At 42.5% G+C, this 27,110-nt stretch overlaps 1 protein-coding gene across 1 annotated transcript in view; it reads left to right on the top strand.

The window, feature by feature from the left end:
• SNTG2 (syntrophin gamma 2) overlaps positions 1-27,110 on the top strand; it is a 351,728-nt gene that overhangs the window by 156,947 nt on the left and 167,671 nt on the right. Inside the window, exons 5-6 of the mRNA XM_054245265.2 lie at positions 14,158-14,201; positions 14,300-14,341. Coding sequence (XP_054101240.2) covers positions 14,158-14,201; positions 14,300-14,341 — 86 coding nt within the window. The remainder of the gene's footprint in view (positions 1-14,157; positions 14,202-14,299; positions 14,342-27,110) is intronic.

Below are 27,110 nucleotides of genomic sequence, written 5' to 3'. Positions count from 1 at the left end.
AATAGACACAAATAAAAATTTTTGGATATATTGGGCATTGGAAATTAATAATTTCATCGTGGTTGTCTCTCATCTGAATGCCAAACCGTAGAGCCAAATATGAAGGTCAACTTTGTGACTGCATTAATTTAACTTTATATGTATTATTTGCCATTCTAATTGGTCCTTAATGTTCGATTTTTTAAATTTAGCAATTTTATTATTATATGCATATGACTTATGGCATTCACTTTTAATCCTTTTGAAGTGAAACTGGAAACCTCAACCACCTCTGGTTTTCATGGTGTTGACTAGAACTTGATATGAAAGGATTTCTGATGAGCCGTGCAGTAGACCCTGCAGTCAGTGTGTCATTGCAGAGTTTATTCAGACTGGACAATGTGGCCTCTCATTACCATCAAGAGAATGCCTTCAAATACCTCTTTCATATTTGATAACATGTTATCTTCATATAATTTAATATATGAAATATTTTATGGTGGTGCCCACAAGGTTGTAATTAAAATTCTCGTGGGCCATATATCCACTTAACATTTGTAGGGAGCAAGCCTACTTCTTACTGATTGTAGAGTCCCTGATAATAAAGAGTTACAAGCAAAAGAACTCATTCATCTGAAATTCTTGGCCAAAAAACTTAAAAGCCATTTCTGCATGTCCTATTTTTCTTGCATATTTTACACAATGTGAGCAATGAAAATATTTCTCAGTCTGCAAGTCTCTGGCTTCCTTTACTACTTTTCCTTGGTAAATAGGCCAAGACTCATAATGGACATGGGCATCCCAAATTCATGGATGACATTCTTTAGAGCCATTTGGTGAAGTGACAACATAATTTTTGCATAATTTTTTCTAGCACACTCTGAGAATAAGCTCACTGTTTAAAAATAGCAATATGATTTTTTCAGTTGAATGAAACCAACTCAGATTTATGACAAAGAAGATACATTTTAATTTTTTCTTTTGGATTAATGATATTTTACAGAATAAAATCTTTTTCTTGCATTACAATTTTTCCAGCTAGAAAAATTCAAAAAGAGCTGTAACACTGCTGAAATTGTTTTAAGAAATGGCCAAGTTTTCTTTTTGAGACGTCACCACAGTTGGACTGGTAGGAACTCTAGCTAGTGACTCATCCATCCTTTCAGCATTTCTTCCCCCTCCTCAGGAACTCCAGGAAACGTTTTACTTTATTTAAAAGAATGGGCCGGGCATGGTGGCTCACGCCTGTAATCCCAGCACTTTGGGAGGCCGAGGTGGGTGGATCATGAGGTCAAGAGATTGAGACCATCCTGGTCAACATTGTGAAACCCCGTCTCTACTAAAAATACAGAAAAAGTAGCTGGGCATGGTGGTGTGTGCCTGTAATCCCAGCTACTCAGGAGGCTGAGGCAGGAGAATTGCCTGAACCCAGGAGGTGGAGGTTGCGGTGAGCCGAGATTGCGCCATTGCACTCCAGCCTGGGCAACAAGAGCGAAACTCCGTCTCAAAAAAAAAAATGAATGAACTAGGCCCATCTTTTTGGAGTGACCTGAGAAAGTTTTGTGCCCAAGTCACGAGGCATGTGTTTCATTTTTTGCTAAGAAGCTTGATTCATTCGCTGGAGAAAATCTCCGTGTAGCGAACCATTTTTCATCGCCGTCCGTGAGTCGGTCACCACTGGGTGCTCTGCGGACATATAGAAGGTCTATTGAAACTCAGGTGTACGCATTGGCACTACCAACTTGCCACAGATAGCTAAATCCTGCAACCTATCATCAATACCATAGTAGTTTTTCTATAGTTTTGACTAAATGGTAATAAAAACAGATTTAATGATCTTTGTTTTATCAGGTAACACAACATAAATTCAGACAATCATTATAGGATTTATACAGCCAACAGGAGCCCCAGATGAGATACAGACTCTGGCTGTAAAATGCCCTGCTAGTGACATGCAGTCAGCTGTCTGTGTTGACACGTTTCCGGTTGTAAGACATTCCGGTCTGTTAAGATTACATAAACACTGTCTGATTTATTCCTGAGTTGATTTGCTGAAGTTAGTATTGATTAGAAGATGTTTTGACTAGCAGTTCTTAGTGTCTGAATGTGACTAGTTTTTCTTTCCTGGTAGAAACATTTAGATGCTGGAGCTGCATTCTTGGTTATCAGGATGTAAAAAGGCAGTTTAAGTTCCAGAGTCAAGCTGAGGGGATGGACTCAGCCATACCCTGGCCTTCGGTGCACAAGTTTCAAGTTGTTTTTGGCAAATCCATTTGCCTTTCATTCTGTCAGATTATATATTTTAGTGATATCATTGGAGTCTACCCATCTTTAAAGTGAGCTCTTTTGAAACTGATCACAAACATGGGGCATACTATTCATTTTCCTTAGTGTAAAGTTTCAGAGAAAATTCAGAAACAGTCATTCTTCTAGTTCACACGTTTTTGAGGGTCCCTTTAACCCATTTGGAAATCCTTTTTTTTTTTTTTTTGAGGCGGAGTTTCGCTCTTGGTACCCAGGCTGGAGTGCAATGGTGCGATCTCGGCTCACCGCAACCTCTGCCTCCCGGGTTCAGGCAATTCTCCTGCCTCAACCTCCTGAGTAGCTGGGATTACAGGCACATGTCACCATGCCCAGCTAAGTTTTTGTATTTTTAGTAGAGACGGGGTTTCACGTTGTCGACCAGGATGGTCTTGATCTCTTGACCTTGTGATCCACCCGCCTCGGCCTCCCAAAGTGCTGGGACAGGCGTGAGCCACCACGCCCGGCACAAATCCCTTTTCTTTTGAGCTCTTCACCTAATGTGAAAATCTTTCCATTTACTTTCACCTATGTTCTAGGCTAACTGCTTTTCTCTGAACTATCAAATACACATTCTTATGCTGATTTTTAACAGTCTCTGCTACATTGTTTTACAAAACATTAAGTTGAGCTGTAAACTTATTTAAAGTTTCAGAAACCTTTTATTTTAAAAATTAAATTAGAGCTTATGTGATCAGATGATTTCAGACATATGTATGTGCAGGTTAATAGGTTTGACAGCAAGCAACCCGAGAATGCAAATCCAGTCGGAGCCACGGGGAAGGTTGGTACAAACAGCACTCATTTTAGACTCAGAGGGAATGACCTGATCGCCCAGCCGCTGCTGTTTCCACACCATGCAAATTACCTGAAAAGAAAAAGTTCATTCTTGATGGGGGCATCATGAAGTCACATTTTTATATGAAAATGTACATGGCTAATTAGAGAGAGGCTGTGGGCAATCTTCCCTTAAGTTTTGTCGCGTTATCTTTTGAGCATGTATCTGGGTAGTAAGTAAACCATGAGTCTGTTTTTGGTTGCCCGTTCTGGAGGCAGTTTGTAGGGATGGGGGGAGTGATGCTGGAGGGGCATGGCGGGGTTGGGTGCAGGTCGGCTGCTGTTGGGTGGGTTAGCTACCCTCCACCGTGTAAGCTGAGTATAAGCTGCGTAAGAAGCTGAGAAATGTGTGAGCTCAGTATACAGGATGCGCTCCTCTAAACCTCCAGAGCAGACAAACGCCACTCACCCTCCCTCTGCGTTCAGGGCTAAACACCGCCCAGAGCCCTATGCCCCGCACCTGCTCCTTCTCTCCTGAGGTCAGTTGTGAACCGTGCTTTTGCTTTTCTCTACAATTCGACCACATATGTGTCCCCACATGACACGTTGTTCAGTTTTGCTTGGTTTCGAACCTCACAGTAATTAAAGTCATACCGTATGTCTTTTGTGCCTTCCATCCTCTGCTAAGTGTCGAATCTGTTGACATGCACAGGCGTTGGCATGGGTGTGTGCTCTGAATTTTGACTCTGAGGTCCGAAATTTTCACTGTGGGGAGATAACTATGCCTTACAAATGGTGTGTGATGTGGTTTAAATAAGTCCATAAGGACTATGAATGTTGTCTGACCTGTAAGAAATGCCCAGTAATTTTAGTCATTATTAATTCAAATGAATAATAAAATCTAACTCAGTTAATGTTAAGACTTGGTAACAAATATTATATAATGCTACCCACATGTATATGTGAATAAATATTTAATAGAAGTGTCTGAACCTTACACATTCTAATTAATATTCAAGAACAAACTGTTATGTTCATAACACAGTTGTTTCCAAACCTTGATTTCATTACCTTTACATGACCTCAGATAACTCTGTAATTACTTTATCTTGAAAAAGCAGGTATAATAAAACAGAAAATGTTGCCTCATTATAACTTTTTGCAGAAGTTTGAATATGCGGATTAAAATGCATTATGCTGTATTTCCATTTTGTATCATGAGGCGGTGGCCATATCGCCATCGGAATGAACTAGAATCACTTTTCAGCTAAAATCAGCAAACCTTGCCTAATCTGACCAAATAGTTCATTTTATTTAGGGGCATTAATTAAAATTATGAATTAAAATCAAACTTTTATGATTATATTTTATCACTCATTTTACCACTTTTTCATGTTTTTAAGGCTAAAAATGTCCCTCAAGTGAAAAACATTTCACAGATTTAATTGGAAAGTATTTGTAATTACCTTTCATTCAATAACTGGGAGTGACTCTCCTTCCTGCTCCCTTTCACAGAACCAAAATTGCTTAAGAAGGTTGGTTTTAAGCCCACATTTCACAGGGTTCACACTGCTCTTTCTTTCTTTTTTCTTTTTAGGTGGGTCTTTATGAATAGTATGAAAACAGGGTTCACACTTTTTTTTTTTTAAATTTTTTATTGGATTTTAGGTTTTGGGGTACATGAGCAGAGCATGCAAGACAGTTGCGTAGGAACACACATGGCAGTGTGCTTTTCTTTCCTTCTCCCCTTCACCCACATTTGGCATTTCTCCCCAGGCTATCCCTCCCCACCTCCCCCTCCTACTGGCCCTCCCCTTTCCCCCCAATAGACCCCAGTGTTTAGTACTCCCCTTTCTGTGTCCATGTGTTCTCATTTTTCATCACCCGCCTATGAGTGAGAATATGCGGTGTTTCATTTTCTGTTCTTGTGTCAGTTTGCTGAGCTTGACGTTCTCCAGATTCATCCATGTCCCTACAAACGACACAAACTCATCATTTCTGATTGCTGCATAATATTCCATGGTGTATATGTGCCACATTTTTCCAATCCAGTCTATTATCAATGGGCATTTGGGTTGATTCCAGGTCTTTGCTATTGTAAACAGTGCTGCAATGAACATTCGTGTACATGTGTCCTTGTTGTAGAACGATTTATAGTCTTTTGGATATATACCCAGTAATGGGATTGCTGGGTCAAATGGAATTTCTATTTCTAAGGCCTTGAGGAATCGCCACACTGTCTTCCACAATGGTTGAACTAATTGACACTCCCACCAACAGTGTAAAAGTGTCTCAATTCTAAGCAAAAAGAACACAGCGGGGGGCATCACACTACCGGATTTCAAACTATACTACAAGGCTACAGTAATCAAAACAGCATGGTACTGGTACCAAAACAGAGATATAGACCAATGGAACAAAACAGAGGCACCGGAGGCAACACAACATATCTACAACTATACAATCTTTGATAAACCTGACAAAAACAAGCAAGGGGGAAAGGATTCCCTGTTTAACAAATGGTGTTGGGAAAACTGGCTAGCCATGTGCAGAAAGCAGAAACTGGACCCCTTCCTGACACCTTACACTAAAATTAACTCCAGATGGATTAAAGACTTAAACATAAGACCTGGCACCATAAAAACCCTAGAAGGAAATCTAGGCAAAACTATCCAGGACATAGGAGTAGGCAAGGACTTCATGACCAAAACACCAAAAGCATTGGCAACAAAAGCCTAAATAGACAAATGGGACCTAATCAAACTCCACAGCTTCTGCACAGCAAAAGAAACAGTCACTAGAGTGAATCGGCAACCAACAGAATGGGAAAAAATTTTTGCAGTTTACCCATCTGACAAAGGGCTGATATCCAGAATTTACAAAGAACTCAAACAGATTTACAAGAAAAAACAAACAAGCCCATTCAAAAGTGGGCAAAGGATATGAACAGACACTTTACGAAAGAAGACATATATGAGGCCAACAATCATATGAAAAAATGCTCATCGTCACTGGTCATCAGAGAGATGCAAATCAAAACCACATTGAGATACCATCTCACGCCAGTTAGAATGGCGATCATTAAAAAATCTGGAGACAACAGATGCTGGAGAGGATGTGGAGAAAAAGGGTTCACACTTTTTAATGTTGTTTCTAAACTCTGGCTGTAATAACTACACGCAGCTCCGTGATGTGTGGCTGTTTCTCTGGCCTCTTCATTTCTTACGCTACATTTAGGACCGAAGCACAATCATTACTTCTGTGAAAATTTTGATAATACTTGAATTTTGATCGCTTTTAAGGTAATTTAGTATAGTCAGTCTATGTAAGAACCTTGAGCATTCTGGAAATGATGAACTTACGGTTTACTATAAATTCAGTTATCAGTGGTTTTAATAACCCAGCTTATTGCCACAAACAGAAGGGAAGCCAGCGAACAAAGAGAAAGTGATTTCACGCGTGTTACTCTTGCTGAGGGACTCCAGTGGGGCCTGAGGAGAGGCCGGGCTTCCCGTTCCCTGGTTGCCAAATGCGCAACCCGAGTGACCGCCCCAGAACTGAGGGAGCCTAAGTGTTTCCCACAGCAAGAGGAGGGAGAAAATGGAGGCAAAAAAATGGAGAATCAATCAACAAGCGTTGTCTCATCACATTAAAATTATTTTTTTTCTGCTGTTCAAACTCCTGAGTTTTAGTGAAGGAGGGATTTGCACATCTTCCTTATGGATTTTAATTGGATCCTTTAATTTTCCGCAAAAACTGCAAAAATTGTATCCCAGTGCTTTGCTGTTTACCTAGATTGCTGCTGGCATTTTAATTTCATTACGTGAGAATTTATAACGTATTTGTGCATAGAAAAATTATGCACCAGCTCCTTGGGGCCTCACTAGCCCCACTGCCTCAATGCCTGCAAGGGCTCCAAGCTTTCGGGACCTGCAGAGCCTTGAGCTCTCCCCGTCGGAGACGAGTGAGGGCCAGTCAGCCCTGGGAGCCGTGCTTCTCCCAGACTGAGGTCCCTGGTGGCTTCAGAGCTCAAATCAAAACAGAAAATGCATCGACTCAGCCCATCAGGACCCTCTCAGTGTCTGAAAGGTTTTAATGAGGCGGACTTCCCCTCAAGTAAGTGCTGCTGTGCTCCCCATGAGCATCTGGGTGAGGAGGCTGCAGTTCACCGTCACTTCATTAAACCCCAGGCCCTGCAGAGAAGCCCGGGTCCAGGGAGGCTGTTGCCCTTCGGGCCCAGCACTGCCGTATGTGAGTTTTTCCACCATCTGGAGGCAGCTTCTGACCAACTCTAGAGCAAAATAGTCCTCACTGCATTCGTTCCAGACAGGAAATAGCAGCTGCATTCTGAAAACTCTAGATACCATTCTTTCCAGGGAGTTTGGTTATGCATTTTGTTTTCTGCTGTTCTCTGGGATCTCAGGCACACATGTGGCTTGTTGACAAAACAAAACGCTGCTTTCTGCTTTAGGTTAGAAAAATCAGATGTATCTTCATTGACATTCATAAACAAAGAGATTAAGTCAGGTACTGTTAGTGATCAGCGGAGGTGTCATTTTAAGAACACACTATCTCCTCCACTGGGCTAGTCAGTGACTACTTTCCACAAGTAGCTGAAGTTTGTTTTGTAAAAATGCCTCTAAATGCACAGAGATTTTTATTTCATATAGATTCATTCAGACCATGGTGTAAAATAATTTGGTAAGAACAACCTTATCTCTATCCCTTTAGACAATCTGAAGTTTAGTTTCTGATGTGTCAGGTAGGTATTTAATAAAGGCGGTGCTTCTTACACTCAGGATTGAGAATGATGATGATTAGTCGGTCACTTGGCACCCTCAGCCATGATCCATTAACTGGATGCTAGGGCAGGTTTTTGGTCTCTGAGGCTCAGGGGCCAGGAGTCCACTGACTGTGGCTAACCTGGAAATATGTATTCAGAAAAAATATTTTGACAAATAATCATCCATTATTTCCGGTTTATAGATGCATTTCAGCCATGTGGCAAACGAATTGATCTTTATGTTTCAAAAAATGAGGTTAAAAAGGGCTGCATGTCTATACTGCAACTCAGTTTTACTCAGTTATATTTGCAAAGGTTCCATGAAGTTTAATCTAGACTTTTTCAATTTATACGTTTTTTTTTTTAACAAATATAAACTGAGCCAGGCTTTGTAAGAGGGGCCTGGACTACAATAAATAAAGGAAGAGAATGATAGAAAAGGGAAGGGAAGAAGAAGAGGAAGAAGGAGGAGGAGGAGGAGGAAGAGGAGGAGAAAAAGGGAGGAGGACAGGAAGGGAGGGAGGGAGGGAAAGAAGGAAAGAAAAAGAAAAAAGGAAGGAAGAAAAAAGAAATAGAGGAAGGAAGGGAAGGAGGGAGGGAGGGAGGAAGGGAGGGAGGGAGGGAGGGAGACACACCCCCCCTAATGAGAGCTTAGAAGAAAAGTAGAGCAGAACAGGGAGGTCTCATTAGGTTACCAGTTAAGGAAAAGTGCCCCTGGGGGGAGGCTTTTGTGGACCCTAAGAGATGCTTAAGGCTCCCCAGGTGCAGGTGTGGGAGGAGCCTCTGCAGGGTGGTGAGGGCGGGAGCCGGCAGGCACCTGAGGAACCCAGGCCCATCTTGGCGACCAGAGGGGTCCTGAGAGGCTTGAACCTAGCACAGGGGCTTGGAAGCCACATGTAGGTTGTATCTCCAGAGAAGTGTAAAGGCCCTGGTGGGCTCTGAGTGAGAGTGAGATGATGTGATTAGCATTTTAAGAAATCACTTTGACTACTCCACAGAGTCTGTGGCCCAGGAGGAAGAGTCAGAGTGGACAGCTTCATTAGAAGGCTGGCACTGCAGCCTGGACTTGGCTGACTCTGCGGCCTGGGTAGGGCTGGCTCTGCAGCGTGGATGGGGCTGGCTCTGTGGCCTGGGCGTGGCTGGCTCTGCATGCTGGATGGGGCTGGTCAGGGCTGGTCCTACACCCTGGATGGGGCTGGCTCTGTGGCCTGGGCGTGGCTGGCTCTGCATGCTGGATGGGGCTGGTCCTACACCATGAACGGGGCTGACTCTGCGGCCTGGGTAGGGCTGACTCTGCAGCGTGGATGGGGCTGGCTCTGTGGCCTGGGTGTGGCTGGCTCTGCATCCTGGATGGGGCTGGTCCTACACCATGAACGGGGCTGACTCTGCATCCTGGATGGGGCTGGTCCTACTCTGCAGCCTGGACAGGGCTGGTGCTGCATCCTGGATGGGAAGGTTTCATAACCTGGATGGGGCTGGGCAGAATCTGTATCAAACTCATGTCATAGGATGTGACAATTTTCAGATGTTGTGGCTTCATAATTCATAGGACTTCATGCTGCTGAGCTGTGGGGACTTTATGCCCCGCAGAGATTTTATCTTTTTTTAGTTTATTTTATAAATATAGCTACAGGTAAAAGACTCTTAAAAACATTCAGGAAATATGGGACAAGAAAATACTTACACTTTATAAATAGCAGATATTAGCAGTTAAATAACAATAGTTTTTAGACAAAGTCAGTTTCATTGAAAGTCAGAAATTATTTGGATTATTTGAGTTGAAATGATGAGAGTTATATACTAGAACATGGCATGAGTTAATGACTGATGTGTTTCCTATGTGGGATATTTTTATATTTATTATTCTAGAGTCCCATGGAAACAGCTTACGGGACAAAGTAGTAAGCCCAGGGCACGCAGGGCCATGCCTGAGAGATGGCAGGCAGGTGCACCTGGCTCGTCAGTTCCTCAACCTACAGCTTAGTCTCTGCCTCAGTCTATACCTCACCCTATACTTCACCCTATACCTCAGCCTATGCCTCAGCCTATACCTCACCCTCTACCTCACCCTATTACCTCACTCTATGCCTCTCCCTATACCTCACCCTATGACTCACTCTATTGCCTCACCCTCTACCTCACCCTATACCTCATTCTATGCCTCTCCCTATACCTCACCCTATACCTCTCTCTATGTCTCACCCTCTACCTCACCCTATATCTCACCCTCTACCATATTAATTATATGATCTATATAATCATTACACTTGTGTAATTTCACATGGAATCTTCAATCCGTATTAATTATATGATCTACATAATCAGTACACAGGTAATTTCACATGGAATCCACAATCCATATTAATTATACACTAATCACTACACCTGTAATTTCACATGGCATCCATAATCCATATTATCCACTCTATATCATCACTACAAATCTGTAATTTCACATGGAATCTACAATCCATATTAATTATATGATCTGTATAATCACTACATGCGTAATTTCACATGGAATCCACAAACCATATTATACGATCTATGAAATCACTACACGTGTGATTTCACAAGGAATGCACAATCCATATTAATTATATGATTGACATAATCACTACACATGTGTAATTTCACATGGGATTCTCAATTCATATTATGTGATCTATATAATCACTACACATGTAATTTCACATGGAATCCATGATCCATATTATCCACTCTATATCATCACTACAAATCTGTAATTTCACATGGAATCTACAATCCATATTAATTATATGATCTATATAGTCACTATACATGTGTAATTTCATGTGGAATCTATAATCCATATTAATTATATGATCTATATAGTCACTATACATGTGTAATTTCACATGGAATCTACAATCCATATTAATTATATGATCTATATAGTCACTATACATGTGTAATTTCACGTGGAATCTACAATCCATATTAATTATATGATCTATATAGTCACTACGCATGTGTAATTTCACATGGAATCTACAATCCATATTAATTATATGATATGTATAGTCACTATACATGTGTAATTTCTCATGGAATCTACAATCCATATTAATTATATGATCTGTATACTCACTACACATGTGTAATTTCTCATGTAATCTACAATCCATATTAATTATATGATCTGTATAGTCACTATACATGTGTAATTTCTCATGGAATCTACAATCCATATTAATTATATGATCTATATAGTCACTATACATGTGTAATTTCTCATGGAATCTACAATCCATATTAATTATATGATCTGTATAGTCACTATACATGTGTAATTTCTCATGGAATCTACAATCCATATTAATTATACGATCTGTATAGTCACTATACATGTGTAATTTCACGTGGAATCTACAATCCATATTAATTATATGATCTATATAGTCACTACACATGTGTAATTTCACATGGAATCTACAATCCATATTAATTATACGATCTATATAGTCACTATACATGTGTAATTTCACATGGAATCTACAATCCATATTATATGATCTATATAGTCACTATACATGTGTAATTTCACGTGGAATCTACAATCCATATTAATTATATGATCTATATAGTCACTATACATGTGTAATTTCACACGGGATCCGCATGTTCTACTGGTACTTTCTTCTGTTAGGCTTTGATTCCCTTAGAATTTAAGGTTGTAATGCCTTTGAGGCCCCAGCCCAGAGCCCATTATTCCAGATAATCAATAAATGTTTTCAGGAGGCAACCCACCCTGGTGTGGCTAGAGAGGGGGACAACAGCATGTGAAGAAGAGAGAGACAGAGACAGAGAGGCACAGAGACAGTGGGAGTCAGAGACACAGAGAGGGCAGCTTGAACACACGGAGACGGCACAGGGGAGAAGAGCTTCCACTGCTGCATGGGCCACGGCAGCATTGCCATGGAAAGTTCGGTGCAAATGAGAACTTTATTTGAATCACTTAACATCAGTACCGTTGCTGTACAGAATCAGTACCGTTACTAGGTACAGTGATATGAAGACTACACTTTATTTTCAGCATGGTTTAATATTTGCTAAACACAAGAAGTGGTATTTAGAATTGGCATTTAATCCGTCTATAGTTTGTCAAGAGTATTCCCTTTTCAAAGAAGAGGTTATTACTTGGTTTCCGGTAGGTAAACAAAGACTTACAATGGAAACACACCTATATGAAAGCAAAACTTGGGGAAAAAGTGTCAGATTTTGTGCAGATTTGTTCAGTCAGATTGAATGGGGCTCTCTCTGCCTCTATGACGATGGAAAGGTTAAGCAAAAACATGCCATGTGGATTACAGTGAACTTTCTTATACAACGTTTTCCTCTTTTTTGCCTTCAATATTCTAGGTACAGTCATTTTGATTAGAGCAGTCTGTGTACATTTGTTTAGGAGAATGAGGGGAAATGCTAAGTGGCTTTGGGAATTCCTTGTTTATTGCACACTTAATGAAAAATGTACATCAGATTTTCCATATCCTGTAACGAAATCCTTTGTTAGGAGGAAGTGACGTTTGTTTTCCACATTAAACGAGTCTTCTGTGACTGGAAAGCAGCTCCCTTAATACACGTATATCAGTCTCGTTTTCCTGAAGTGTCTGCCTGTTGGTGTGTGTGTTGATATTGCCCATACCATGTGCACACATCACATACACATCCATGTGTACACATGGGCACATACACGTCAACACAGATGCACACGCTCAGACTCACAAATACCCATGACTCCACCCACACCCACACATCACACACACATCCATGTGTACACACAGGCACATACACATCAACACAGACACACACGCTCAGACTCACAAATACCCATGGCTCCACCCACACCCACACATCACACACACATCCATGTGTACACACAGGCACATACACGTCAACACAGACACACACGCTCAGACTCACAAATACCCATGACTCCACCCACACCCACACATCACACACACATCCATGTGTACACACAGGCACATACACATCAACACAGACACACATGCTCAGACTCACAAATACCCATGGCTCCACCCACACCCACACATCACACACACATCCATGTGTACACACAGGCACATACACGTCAACACAGACACACACGCTCAGACTCACAAATACCCATGGCTCCACCCACACCCACACATCACACACACATCCATGTGTACACACAGGCACATACACGTCAACACAGACACACACGCTCAGACTCACAAATACCCATGACTCCACCCACACCCACACATCACACACACATCCATGTGTACACACAGGCACATACATGTCAACACAGACACACACGCTCAGACTCACAAATACCCATGACTCCACCCATACATCACACACACATCCATGTGTACACACAGGCACATACATGTCAACACAGACTCACACGCTCAGACTCAAAAACCCATGACTGCACCCAAACCCACACATCACACATCACACACACATCCATGTGTACACACAGACACATACACGTCAACACAGATGCACACACTCAGACTCACAAATACCCATGACTCCACCCACACCCACACATCACACACACATCCATGTGTACACACAGGCACATACACGTCAACACAAACTCACACGCTCAGACTCAAAAACCCATGACTGCACCCACACCCACACATCACACACACATTCATGTGTACACACAGACACATACACGTCAAGACAGATTCACACGCTCAGACTCACAAATACCCATGACTCCACCCACACCCACACATCACACACATATCCATGTGTACACACAGGCACATATACGTCAACACAGACTCACACACTCAGACTCACAAATACCCATGACACCACCCACACCCACACATGCACACACATATCTATGCGTATACACAGGCACATACATGTCACACTCAGACTCTCAAATATCCATGACGCCACCCACACACGTGCACATGCACACACACATCCATGTGCAAATAAGCACATACATGTCAACACAGACACATGCTCAGACTCACAAATACCCATGACGCCACCCGCACCCACCCACACACACATCCATGTGTACACACAGGCACATACATATCAACACAGACTCACAAATACCCATGCATGCCATCCATACCCACACATACATATGGTCACACCCATCTGAACATGCACACACAAACACACTCACGTGGGCACATGTACATAGGCGCACACACACAGGAGGCCACTCTAGTTGCTGCAAACAGTGTGTTTAAATGACTGTCACAACAAAGCAAAGTGTCACTGAGATTTCTCTTAACACTTTTGCCACTTTTGCAACCCTGCAGCTGACCAGACAGGGATGTTGTTCGTAGGAGACGCTGTGCTGCAGGTCAGTTTTGTATTCTTCAATCCTTCACCTTATCGCATTTTTACTTGTAATGTGTATTAATTATTATTCTCAACATTCTTCATTTGTCATCTGTTCAGGTTAATGGCATAAATGTAGAAAATGCAACTCATGAAGAAGTGGTAAGTGAATTACATTTTATAGTTCTGTTTATTCTTTTATTTGAATTTTTTTCTCTATAATTTATATTTCACAGAGTCTATCCATAGACGCAGTATTGGAATTGGAAAGAAAGCTGTAAAAGGTTTAGAAAGTCATGTCAACAAAAGGAACTTAATGAAGTGCTCACTGTCGACTGTTTCGTGCTGACTGGGGTGTGAGGGCACTTCACAGACAGTCCTGTCAGGTCCTCACAGACGGTGTGAAACACACTTGATTAATCTCATGTGGAACACAAGGGCACTGGAATTCAGGGAGCAGGTACTCGCCTGGCATTCCTGAAGGGTCATCATCGTGGTGAGCACAGGAGGTGGTAGGACTTCCCGGGGTCTCCCCAGTACCCCCGGGCACAGGCGCCTGCGGGGCATTCATGCTTCTGCTCCCTGCTGGCTCATGGCAGCCATGTGTGCATAGGATGTGTGCCATGGAGGACATCAGTGAGGCCTCTGAGGCACGCAGAAGATGTTGGGGGTCAGGATGCATTCCATGCACGATTCCTTCCATGGAGGTGAACTTTCTCCAGTGTCACTGTCAGGTTAAAGGTGGATGAAACAGACGTCTACCCCTGAGGTACGCATTCTGGCTGTTGGGCAGAGAGAAGCCCTGAGCACGGCCTCACCATGGGGCTGATGCCAGCAAGCCTGTGGTGGGGATGCAGGGTCAGCCTGGTGCCTGCTGGGTGAGGGCAGAGACGGAGATGATATTACAGTGAGACATGAGGTGGAGGGTGGGCGAAATGGGTGAGATGCCTGGCAGAGCAGTCCTGTGCCGATAAGTGAGCTGGGGGACACAGGGTCAAGGGGAGAGGGAGCGGAACCAAGTCCAGGACGCACTCCTGGGCCCAAGGCAGCAGCAGAGCCCCCTCGGAAGTTTAATTCTGTGAGTTGCAGCAAAATTCAAGCAGGCTGGTAATTTGTTAACTTGTCCCATGAAGATTAATAGGCATATGTTCATTTGTTCTTCAGTGTTTATCTTTTCAATTAACCAACTTTTAGTTCCAAGGAAGGGCAAACAGGCATAGTACCCAGAAGTCACCCACCTGCATAGCAGTAAATTTCTGTGAAAGCAGGGCAGGCACCTGCAGCAATCCGTAACTAAACGGGGAATCGCTTCCTACACACTCACTCAGAATTCACCTGTGTTTTCATCCAAGTTGTGTAGTTATGGACCTTGAATTTGTGCTGGGCAGAGGAAAGAGTCACAGCAAGGATCAACAAGTTTCTTGGCCTCCAAGGCCAGAGTCTCGAGTAGATGAAGTGCCCTTTCCTTATGGTGGGAAAACATAACAATTGAAAGAAGGCAAAAAAACCTTCAGGACTTCCATCCTAGCCCAGTTACAGTAAAAGCATTCTTGTAAGCAAAAATCATTTTTTTTGAGATGGGGGGTCTCACTTTGTCGCCCAGGCTGGAGAGCAGTGGCATGATCTCAGCTCACTGCAACCTCTGCCTCCTGGGTTCAAGCAATTCTTCCTGCCTCAGCCTCCCGAGGAGCTTGGATTACAGGTACTTGCCATCACGTCTGGCTAATTTTTTAATTTTTTAGTAGAAACGGGGTTTTGCCATGTTGGCCAGGCTGGTCTTGAACTCCTGACCTCAGGTGATCTGCCCACCTTGGCTTCCCAAAGTGCTGGGATTACAGATGTGAGCTGCCACGCTCAGCCACAGCAGATTCTTGTACCTGTGGCTCACAACTGTAATCCAAGCACTTTGGGAGGCCTAAACAGGAGGATCACTTGAGGCCAGAGGTTCAAGTGCAATTTGGGCAACATAGCAAGACCCACTCTCCAAAAAATAAAAACAAAATCTAGTCAGGCCTGGTGGCACATACCTGTAGTCCCAGCTAGTCAGAAGGCTGAGGTGGGAGGATCACTTGAGCCAAGGAGTTTGAGGCAGCAGTGAGCTCTTATGACCCCCTACACTGCAGTCTGGGCAACAGAATTAGATTCCATCACAGAACACACACACGTGCGTGCGCGCGTGCACACACACACACACACACACTTAACTCATATGTAAATCTTATAAATGGAGCTATTTCAATATTGGACTGATACAAATATACTTTTGAACCAAACTGATCAAATCCTATGTCTGCATTCTTATGTGATGCAAAATAAATTATGAGAGAAATGCTAATGAGACATATAATTTCAATTTTTCAGATGCATAAAGTTCCTTAAAATGTTAAGATTCTAGAAGACTTATAAATCATATGGTTTCACTTCCTCACTTTTCAAAGTAAATTCTGGCTTCAGTTAATTCTAAAAGAAAAATGTCAGTTCTACTCAATGCAAAGAATGATTTTTAATGTAAAAACTAGACTCCCCTCCACAAAGTGAATCTTACTCCACTGCTTTGGAAAATTTTTCTACTCTAGGTTGATAAAACATCTTGATACACGTAAATATATGTATATTAACATATGATTTCCCCTTTTCAATACATCTCTGCATTTTCATCCACATTGGCATATAATACTGTAGCAGCCACAGCTGAATGACCTGCCTCTGTGCTCACTGGGCTAACTCTGAGACACGTCTCCCTTCATAGGAAAAGGGAGATTGGTGACGACTGTCACTCAGTGTGACATCCCTGCGAAGGCATGGATTGGGATGTCGGGGGTGGGGGGGGGAGTGGGGAGCAGTGTGTGGGAGCTGGAGCTGCTGGTTCCTCCGGTCCCTGTACCTGGTGTGTGATGATCCCCAGTGAGAGCGGCTCTCCAGCGCCCCCTACAGGCAGGGCGCAGAACGACATCCCGGCAGGGCCCCAGCAAGGCTTGTGTCTGCTGCCTTGAGTCACCCCACCGCATGTCAGAACAAGAAACTACAGAATGTCATTTTTCTACAATTCAGTGGGAGATGTTAAAAAGTCATCTCAAGTGTTAAGATATTGTAATAGAAAATTGCTACTAGTCTAAGTTACAGTCTAAGTTCTTAATTGCTATGGCGCAATGCCTGCTCAGCAGGAAAGTGCCACAGCAGTTTCTGGGATGCTGGTGTCTTCCTCACTTAAGGTTTTTCAATCGTTTGTCAAACAAGTGAATGAAGATTCAGCAAGGGAGCAGGTGTGGGAGCAGGCACCCTACCTCCATAACCCTTTGAATTCTTTCTGGGAGTGCACACCAAGGAAGCTGCGGCAACTCAACCTCACTTAGTGTGGCCACTGTGAGTCCTGGTGTCAGTCAGCTAACCAAGGAAACCAGTAGGGCCTCTCTCAGCTAATTAAACAAATTCAGTCCGGAATCTCTAGTCACTGCCCCCATATTAATGCAGTGTATGGATGCAGTGCAACCTGTCCACCCCGCCATTTTTCTTAACATAACAACCCCAATCACATATTCTTATTCACAATCAAAAGTTTGTTTCTGTCACTGTCATGACCACTGTATTGCAATTCTTTGGGTATGCATGGAATATCTCTTCTGAAATTAGACTTTATAGTAAGATTTGGGGCTAGGCATGAGACTAGAAATATGGGGAGTGGCCAGGTATATATTGAGGAAAATCAGCATTGTCCTGCCATATTGTTGCGTCAGAAATCATAATTCTAGGATCTTCGGGCAAAAGTGACCACCAGTAGGCGAGGAAGGGGAAGGAAAGTCAGTAGCATGTGAACGTAATAGGGACACAGACACACAGCATCTGTTCTCATTCCCACTCTTTTCCCTAACTATAGAGAGACTCACTGACTGATAGAATGACTGGGCCACCTGCAAAATCAGATGTTGGCTTGAATTTTCAGAAATCTTAACACCGTAGTTATACAAAATAGAAATCATTTCAGGGAATCCCGAAGCTCTCTAGCTCTCTACTCATGGCTTAAAGTAGAAATATGAGTCCGAAGCTTTGTTACTGTCTTTCTTCACGTTCTCCACTGCAGCTTTAACCAGCCCTCTGCCCTTACCCCACACCTAAACTCCATTAGGATTTGGTCAGGAAAACGGGAGCAGCTCCAGGAATTCCAGCTGTAACAGTTTGAAGATAGGGATAAACCTAGGTTCTCAGCAAGTTGGGATTACTGGAATATGAAAGGCAAAGAATCTGCTGTCAAAAATACGATACTCATCTGGGCATGGTGGCTCACTCCTTTGTAATCCCAGCACTTTAGGGGGCTGAGATGGGTGGATCACCTGAGGTCAGGAGTTCGAGACCAGCCTGGCCAACATGGTGAAACCCCGGCTCTACTAAAAATACACACACACACACACACACACACACACACACACAATAGCTAGGTGTGGTGACACATGCCCATAATCCCAGCTACTTGGGAGGCTGAGGCAGGAGAATGACTTGAGCCCAGGGGGTGGAGGCTGTGGTGAGTGGAGATCTTGGCACTGGATTCCAGCCTGGGTGACAGAGCAGGACTTGGTCTCAAACAGCAAATAACCCTCTCCCCCCCATCAACAACAAAAAAAGAAAATATGATATTCAAGAACTACAAAAATTATCAGTTCTTAAGAAAAAAAAAACAGAAATTTACTGCAATTCTCATGAAGACTCTGGAATGCTTGCACATCTCCCACAGTCTACAGTGTTGCAGCCGTGGCTTTCAGGCCACACTGGATAGCCCCATAGATCCATCTGCTCATGGGTGTGCTTATCTGGCTTCAAAAATGATTGGCCTGTCCTCTTCACCTCCCAAACCTTTAATGAGTTTCTTTCAGCAAACTCTCACCCTGAGACATATGGGAAAGGATTTGGAGACACGTAGAACCTGGTTTCTCTTTCTGCTTTGAGAAGGGAAATGGAGGGTTGCTGAGTTGACAACAGACAACCCAAACAGCCATGAGAGTACAACTGGTCAGAAATGAATGGCCCCAGCAGACAGAAATCAGAAAGGACATGGCAGATTTCAACAGCATCATCAATCCACTGCATAAAGCTACAGACTGCTTCACCCAACAACAGCAGAATAATATTCTTCTGAAGATCACATGAAGAATTCACCAGGACAGACCACATCCTGGGCCATAAAACACACTTCAACAAATTTAAAAGGAAAGGTATTGGGTTAGTCTGTTCTCATGCTGCTGACATACCTGAGAGGCTTAATAGACTCACAGTTCTATGTGACTGGTGGAGGGGGGCTCACAATCATGGTGGAAGGTGAAAGGCACATCTTACATGGTGGCTGGCAAAAGAGAATGAGAACCAAGGAAAAGGGGCTTCCCCTTATAAAACTATCAGATCTTGTAAGACTTGTTCACTACCATGAGAACAATATGGGAAAACTGTCTCCATGATTCATTTACCTTCACCAGGTCCCTCCTGTAAATCTGAGATGAGATTTGGGTGGGGACACAGCCAGATCATATCAGATATTATACAATGTCTGCTCTTAAACCAAAATGAAATTGAACTAGAGATCAATAATGATAGCTGGGAAGTCACCAGATGCTTGGAGAGTAAACAGTACACTTCTAAATAACACACAGGTCAAAGAAGAAATCTCAACAGAAATCTTACAAATCTTTTTAAAACAAAATAACGACTTATAAAAATTTGTGGGATGCAGTGAAAATGGTGCTTAGAGAGAAATATGCAGAATCGAAAACATAGAAGAAAGATATAAAAAAGTAATCATCTAAACTTTCACTTTAGGAAACTGGAAAAAGAGAAGCAATTTAAATTCAATGTAAGTAGAAGAAAATAAATGAAAATTAGAGAGTCCATCAGGGACTGAAGATAGAAAATCAAGAGAGAGAGAAAAAAGCTATTTCTTTGAAAATAAATTTATAAGCCAATAGCCAGGCTACATATGCAAAGAGAGAACACAAGTTAATAATCCTGGAAATCAAAGAGACATTATTACTATAGATGCTATTGATGTTACATACACGTCTATGCTGACACATTTGATAACAGAGATGAAGTGTATCAATTCCTTAAAAAACACCATCTGCCAAAATTTACACCATAAAATACAGAGAGTCTAGATTGGCCTACATCTATTAAATGAATTAAATCAGTAGTTAACAACTTAGTGTCAGGCCAGATGGTTTCCTGGTGAGTTCTATGAAACATTACAGCAGAAACCACACCAATTGTCTACAATCACTTTCAGAGAATAGAAGCAGAAAGAACATTTCCTAGTGTATTCTATGAGGCCAGATTTATCACAGTATCAAAACCACATGAAGGCATTATAAGAAAAGAAAATTATAGACCAATATCTCTCATGAACATAGATGCAAAAATCCTCAACAAAATATTAGCAAATGGAGTTCAACAATGTATAAAATAATTACATGCACAACCAAATGGGATTTTTTGCGGCTATGCAAGGCTGCAAAAAAATTAATTAATGTAATTCATCACATTAACAAACTAAAGAAGAAACCCCTAATGATCATATAAAAAGCATTCCATAAAACCCAACATTTATTTATGATACAAACCCTCAGTAAGCTAATAGTAGAGAAGGACCTCCTTAACTTGATAGAGAACCGCTACAAAAAGTCCCACAGCTAACATTACAGATAATGTTGAGAAACTAGATGTTTTTCCATCAAGATCACGAACAATAAAAGGAAGTCCCTTCTCGTCAGTTCTTTGCAATATCACACTGAAAGCCCTGGGCTGTGGAATGCAAGGTTATTATACACAGTTTAATTGCCTTCCTATATACCAGAAATGAAAAGTAGACTTTGAAATTTCAAGAGCACAATACCATTTACATTAGCACTAAAAGAAATTAAATACTTTGGTATAAATAGAACAAAATATGTACAACATCTAAATGAGGCAAACTACAAAACTCTGATGAAAGAAATTTTAGAAAAAGATCAATGAAGAAGATATTCTATGTTCATGAATAATAGGGAGATTCAATATTGTCAAGATTTCAGTTCTCTCCAACTTGATCTGTAGATTCAATATAATATCAACCAAAATTCTAGCTAACAATTTTGTGGACATTGACAAATTGATTCTAAAGGTTATATGAAGATGGAAAGACCTAGAATACCCGAAGCAGTATTGAAGTGGATCAAAGCTGGAGGCTTGACACCTCCTAGCTTTAAGACTTACTGTAAAGCTAATTTAATCAGGATATTGTGGTATTGGTGCAAGAATAGACAAATAGATTAATGGACTATTTCTCCCAGAAGTAGAACCACATATAGTCAACTTCTTCACAGAAGAGCAAAAACATAATGTAGAAAAGGCAGTCTTCAACAAATGGACATCTACATGTGCAAAAATGAATCCAGACGTAGACCTTACATTCTTCATTTAAAAAAACTCAAAATGAATCATAGACTTAAATGTAAAATGCAAAACAATAAAACACCTAGAAGATAGCAGAGGAATATCTGAAAGGCCTTGGATTGGACGGTAACTTTGTAGTTACAACACGAAAGCCACAACTCAGAAATAAGATGGACTTCATTAAATTCAATATGTTTTTCTCCGCAAAAGATATTCCCAGGAAAATGAAAAGACAAACCACAGACTGGGATAAAATATTCGCAAAATACGTGTCTGATAAAAGGCTGCTATCAAAGTTATAGGAAGAACTCTTAAAGCTCAACAGTAAGAAAAGAAACAAACCAACTGTAAAAATGGGCCAAAGACCTTAACAGATACCTCACCTAAGAAGATGCGCGGAAGGTAAGTAGTTACAGGAAAGGATGCTTCACATGGTGCATCATCAGAAAATGTAAAGTACCACAGCAGTAGGACAACACACCTGCTGGGATGTCCAAACTGTAGAACACTGACAACACCAAGTGCTGGTGGGATGTGGAGCAGCAGGAAGTCTCACTCATTGATGGTTTGGACACTTTGAAAGACAGTTGGGCAGTTTCTGAGAAAGTTAAATATACTTTTATCATATGATCCAGCAATTATGCTCTTTGAGTTGAAAACTTAATTTCACACAAAAACATGCATGAGATGATTATAGCAGCTTTAGTCACAGTTGCCGAAACGTGGAAGCAACCAGGATGTCCTTCAGTAGGTCAGTGGATAAGCTGTGGTTCATCCAGATAAAGGCATATCATTCTGCATGAAAAAGAAATGAACTATCAAGCTATGCAGACACTTGGAGGTACCTTAAATGAACACTATTCCAAAGTGAGAGAAGCCAAAAAGCCTCCAGGAGGCATTGTTACACATAGACAACATCCTAACAGAGGCAAAACTATGGAGACAGGAAAGAGGTTAGGGGTTTCCAGGGGTTAGGAGGGGAGGCATGATTGGGCAGATGGAAGTAACTTCTAGAACAGTGAAACTATTCTGTATGATAATTCAGTGGTGAACATGTCTCATTGAAAATTTGTCCAAATCCATAGAATGTACAACATCGAGTGAACCCTAATGTCAGCTGTGGACTTTGGGTGACAATGTATGTCACTGTAGGTTCACGGATTATAAGAAATGTACCCTCTGGTGGAGACACTGTTAGTGGAGGGGGCTATGCATGTGAGATCCCCAGACCTCCCCACACTTCCCACCACACCACACACCTGCCTGTGCATGTGTGGGGTGAGGGTTTGTGAGAAATCTTCGTACTTTCTGCTCAGTTTTGTTTTGAGCCTAGAACTGCTCTAAAATATGAAGTCCTTTTTTTAAAAAAAAAAAAAAAAAGGCAATTGAGTAAGTTATTAGGGAAAAATGGCCTGACTTAAGATATTTAAATGTGTGTATGCATGTGTGTATGCAAGCGTGTGTGTACATGAGTGTGTGGCATGTTTATGATTGTGTATTTACATATCTCTTGTGTCCATGGGTGTGTTTGTGTGTGTTTGCCTGTGTACTCTGGAAGGAGATGGCAGGCTCTGTAGTCTGTAACCCCCAGACCTGAGTCATCTGACAAGGGAAAGAAATGAAAACATGTTGGTAAACCTTAGGGACTAGGAGATGTCAGGAGGTCCAGAGCCAGCCCGGGCTGAGCCTGCAGGTGCCTGCCTGTGTCACCCAGCCTTTCTGGACCAGGGTTCTCATTATCTTTGTGTTAATGCTCAGCTTGGCTCCCAGACATTTTGCAAAAACCTCTAACGTGTTTTTATCTTAAAGAGGACCTTTCAGTGGATCCTCCTGTGTGGCTCTGCCTTCCTGTGATGGAGACTTTATTTTTCATCAGCCTTTTCTCAAAAGTTAGAGAATCAAGTTTCAGGGATAGTAAATGATTCACAGCAGACTGTGAAGTTATCATGTGATTGAAGTAAACCCCAAACTGAGCTTTGAGGACCCCAGACCTCCCCACACTTCCCCGCAAAGCACAGACCCAGCTGTGAGGATCTGGACCTCTTCACACCCTCCACCAAACCACAGACCCGGCTGTGAGGACCCCAGACCTCCCCACACTTCCCTGCAAACCACAGACACAGCTGTGAGGACCCCAGACCTCCCCACACTTCCCTGCAAAGCACGGACCCAGCTGTGAGGAACCCAGACCTCCCCACACTTTCCTCTGCCTTCTCAGCTTTGCTGGCAGAGATACTGAAGAAAGAAGAGGCCACTTTCATTTTGGGACTTAGACATTTATTTCCTTGAATTCTGTTATTTTCAGTAAGTTCTTGATTCCCACCAAGAATGGTCCTTATAAAAAAGACCTTTCCAGGGAAAACCAGCTTCCCTTCAATGTCTCTGTTATCCCAGTCTCAGTCAAGACTGGACTTTTAAGCAATGTTGGAGTAGTAAGTCACACTGGGTAAATGATGGGACAGTTTTCCACCATGCGGGGGTTGGGGGAGAGTGACACTGGGTAAATGGTGGGACAGTGTTTCCACCATGCTGGGGTGTGAGTGACACTGGGTAAATGGTGGGACAGTGTTTCCACCATGCTGGGGTGTGAGTGACACTGGGTAAAAGGTGGGACAGTGTTTCCACCATGCTGGGGTGTGAGTGACACTGGGTAAATGGTGGGACAGTGTTTCCACCATTCTGGGTTTGTGAATGACACTGGGTAAATGGTGGGACAGTGTTTCCACCGTGCTGGGGTGAGAGTGACACTGGGTAAATGGTGGGACAGTGTTTCCACTGTGCTGGGGTTTCTAGTTGCGATGGTTCATAATGAGTGTCAACTTTTAAAGTATTCAAAGTGTTGATCCTGGGTGTGTTTTGGAGACTGTTTCCAAAGGAGATTAATATTTGAGTCAGTGGGTGGGAAAGGCAGATCCACCCTTAATCTGGGTGGCCCCCATCAAATCAACTGCTAACACAGCTGTAATATAAATCGGGCAGAAAAATGTGAATAAGATAGACTGGCTTAGCCTCCCCGCCTACATCTTTCTCACATCCTGGATGCTTCCTGCCGTGAACCAACAGACTCAAGTTCTTCAGCATGGGGACTTGGACCAGCTTTCTTGCTCCTCAGCTTGCAGGCAGCTTATTGCAGGCCCTGTGATCGTGTGAGTATAATACTCCTTCATAAATCATACCTATATTTTCATCTCCGTTTCTATATATGAAGGGGAGTTTATTAAGGAGTATTAACTCTCCTATATATATATATATACAAAAGAGAGTTTATGAAGGAGTATTAAATAGGAGACATATATCCTCTTAGTTCTGTCCCTCTAGAGAACTCTGACTAATACAGACTTTGGTACTGGGAGTGGTTCTAGAGAAACAGAATATTGAGGTTGGAGAGTTTTCATTGGTGTTAGGTTTTCTGGAGCAGGTTGCTTAATATGATTAGATCCCCAAATGGTAAGAACTATATTTCTAATAGTTTGGAGAACACTGCGAGTCCTTGGCATAAACCGTTTAGAGAGTTATGCAAAATAAATGCATTTGACACTCCTGATCACCGCTCATGAGAGGCAAGAAGTTCATTGACTCTGTACATAATCCCATTGACTATATGTGGAGAACCGAGGAACATGATGAAGCTGGTTGTTGCTCTTAGGTTCACTGGACAAAGTGATGGAAGAAAATGGTGAACTTGGGGGTTCTAACTGCAGCCTTCAGAGGCAGATACTAAGCCTCAAATCCAAGATTGCCCTGAGTCAGAGTCTTATCTCCTGTAGAGAAAGAGCTGAAACTGTGAAAGGTGCATGCAGTCTCTCCAGGTGCCTGCCGTTAAAGTGAGGGCATTGACTGGAGAAGAATGGGACCTGCAACTTGGAATGGGGACATGTGGGAGGATTCTGATGAAGCTGGGGACACTGAGTTTGTAACCTCTGAAGAACCTTTTTTTTTGCCAGAAGAAACAGCTTCCCCTTCCCCAGAAGTGGCAACATCCCCACTCCCTGACCTATGCTGCAGTCAGCCTTTTCACTTTTGTCTGAGGAGATAAGCCCCGTGCTGCCTGAGGCAACAGTGATGGCCTCTTCTGAGGCAGCTGCCAGGCAAGATAATGTTCATTCTCCTCAGGAGCCACCCCCAACACCCCAGGTTGCTTCTCAACCTATCCCTAGACTAAAGTCCTGGTGGGCCTCTGGAGGTGAAGTTCAGAGTGCGACCCATGAGGAGCTGCACTACACCCGGAAAAACTGCTTGAGTTTCCTAATTTATATAAATAGCAATCTGGAGAACAGCCATATTCATAATAGATATTAAGGGTATAGGACAACGGTGGAAGGAACATAAGGTGGGATCAGGCTGAATTTATTGATTTGGGCCCACTAAGTAGGAATTCTGCATTTAATGTTGCAGCTCAGGAAGTTAAAACAGGTTCCAATAGTTTATTTCCTTAGTTAGTGGAAATACAGATTAAAAGATGGCCCACTGGTGTGTGATGTTCCTCTCCCTGTGTCCATGTGTTCTCATTGCTCAACACCCACTTATGAGTGAGAAGTGGTGTATCTGCACATGTACCCCAGAACTTAAAGTACAATAAACAAATTTTTTTAAAATGGTGGCCCACTGTGAACAAGGAAGGAAATGCCTGATCTCCCTTAATTTAATGTAGAGGAAAGAATCCAAAGACTTAGAAAGATTGAGATGATGAAGGGGATCAGACACTTTAGACCTACTCATCCAGTTGGGAGGGTCCAGAAGATAAACCTTTGACCAACGCCTGGTGAAATAGATGTGTAAGGGCAGCAGCTGCGTCTTCAGAGAATCTTGTAATTGCTCTTCTCTGTATGTCAGATCTAACAGTGGGAGCTGCAGTCACTCAAGAACATAATTTAAATACAGTGGGAATAATGGGATCCCAAGGTGGCAGGAGCCAAGTGGAGGCTCTCAACTATTAAAGGCAAGGTGGGTGTAGTTACCGTCATGGACAGCAGAGGCAAAACGCAGTCAGAATAGTCTGAGAGCTCTGGCCTCCACTAATTAATCATGGTTTTCCTGGAAGTGAAATTGATAGGAAGCCTACTGCATTCCTACGTAATTTATATAAGCAGAAAACTTCCAAGTCAAATGGACAAAAGACTAATTTGAATTATAACAACAGAGAGTCATGGCCCCTCAGTCAATTTCTAGACTTGATCCAGTTTACAGACCCAGAACCCCTTGAAAGAAGTAGGAGCTGGGTCCCTTGAGGAAGGACCCTGCTACACTACTGGCAGTTTATGCAGTGACTCTTTCGCCCATCCTCCCCCAAGGAGAGCTCTGGCCTTTTACCAGGGTAACTCTACATGGGAGAATGGGAATGATCAGACATTTTGGGGACTACCGGACACTGGCTCTGAGCTGATCCTGATTTTAGGGGACTGAAAATGTCACTGTGATCTTCCAGTTAGGGTAGGGGCTTATGGAGGTCAGGTACTTAATGGAGTTGTAGCTCCAGTGGATCCACTGGGTCCCTGGACTCATCCTGCGGTCATTTCCCCAG

This window comes from Callithrix jacchus, chromosome 14 (assembly GCF_049354715.1).
Source record: "Callithrix jacchus isolate 240 chromosome 14, calJac240_pri, whole genome shotgun sequence".
Taxonomy (NCBI): domain Eukaryota; kingdom Metazoa; phylum Chordata; class Mammalia; order Primates; family Cebidae; genus Callithrix; species Callithrix jacchus.
This window is presented reverse-complemented; position numbering and strand designations above follow the sequence as displayed.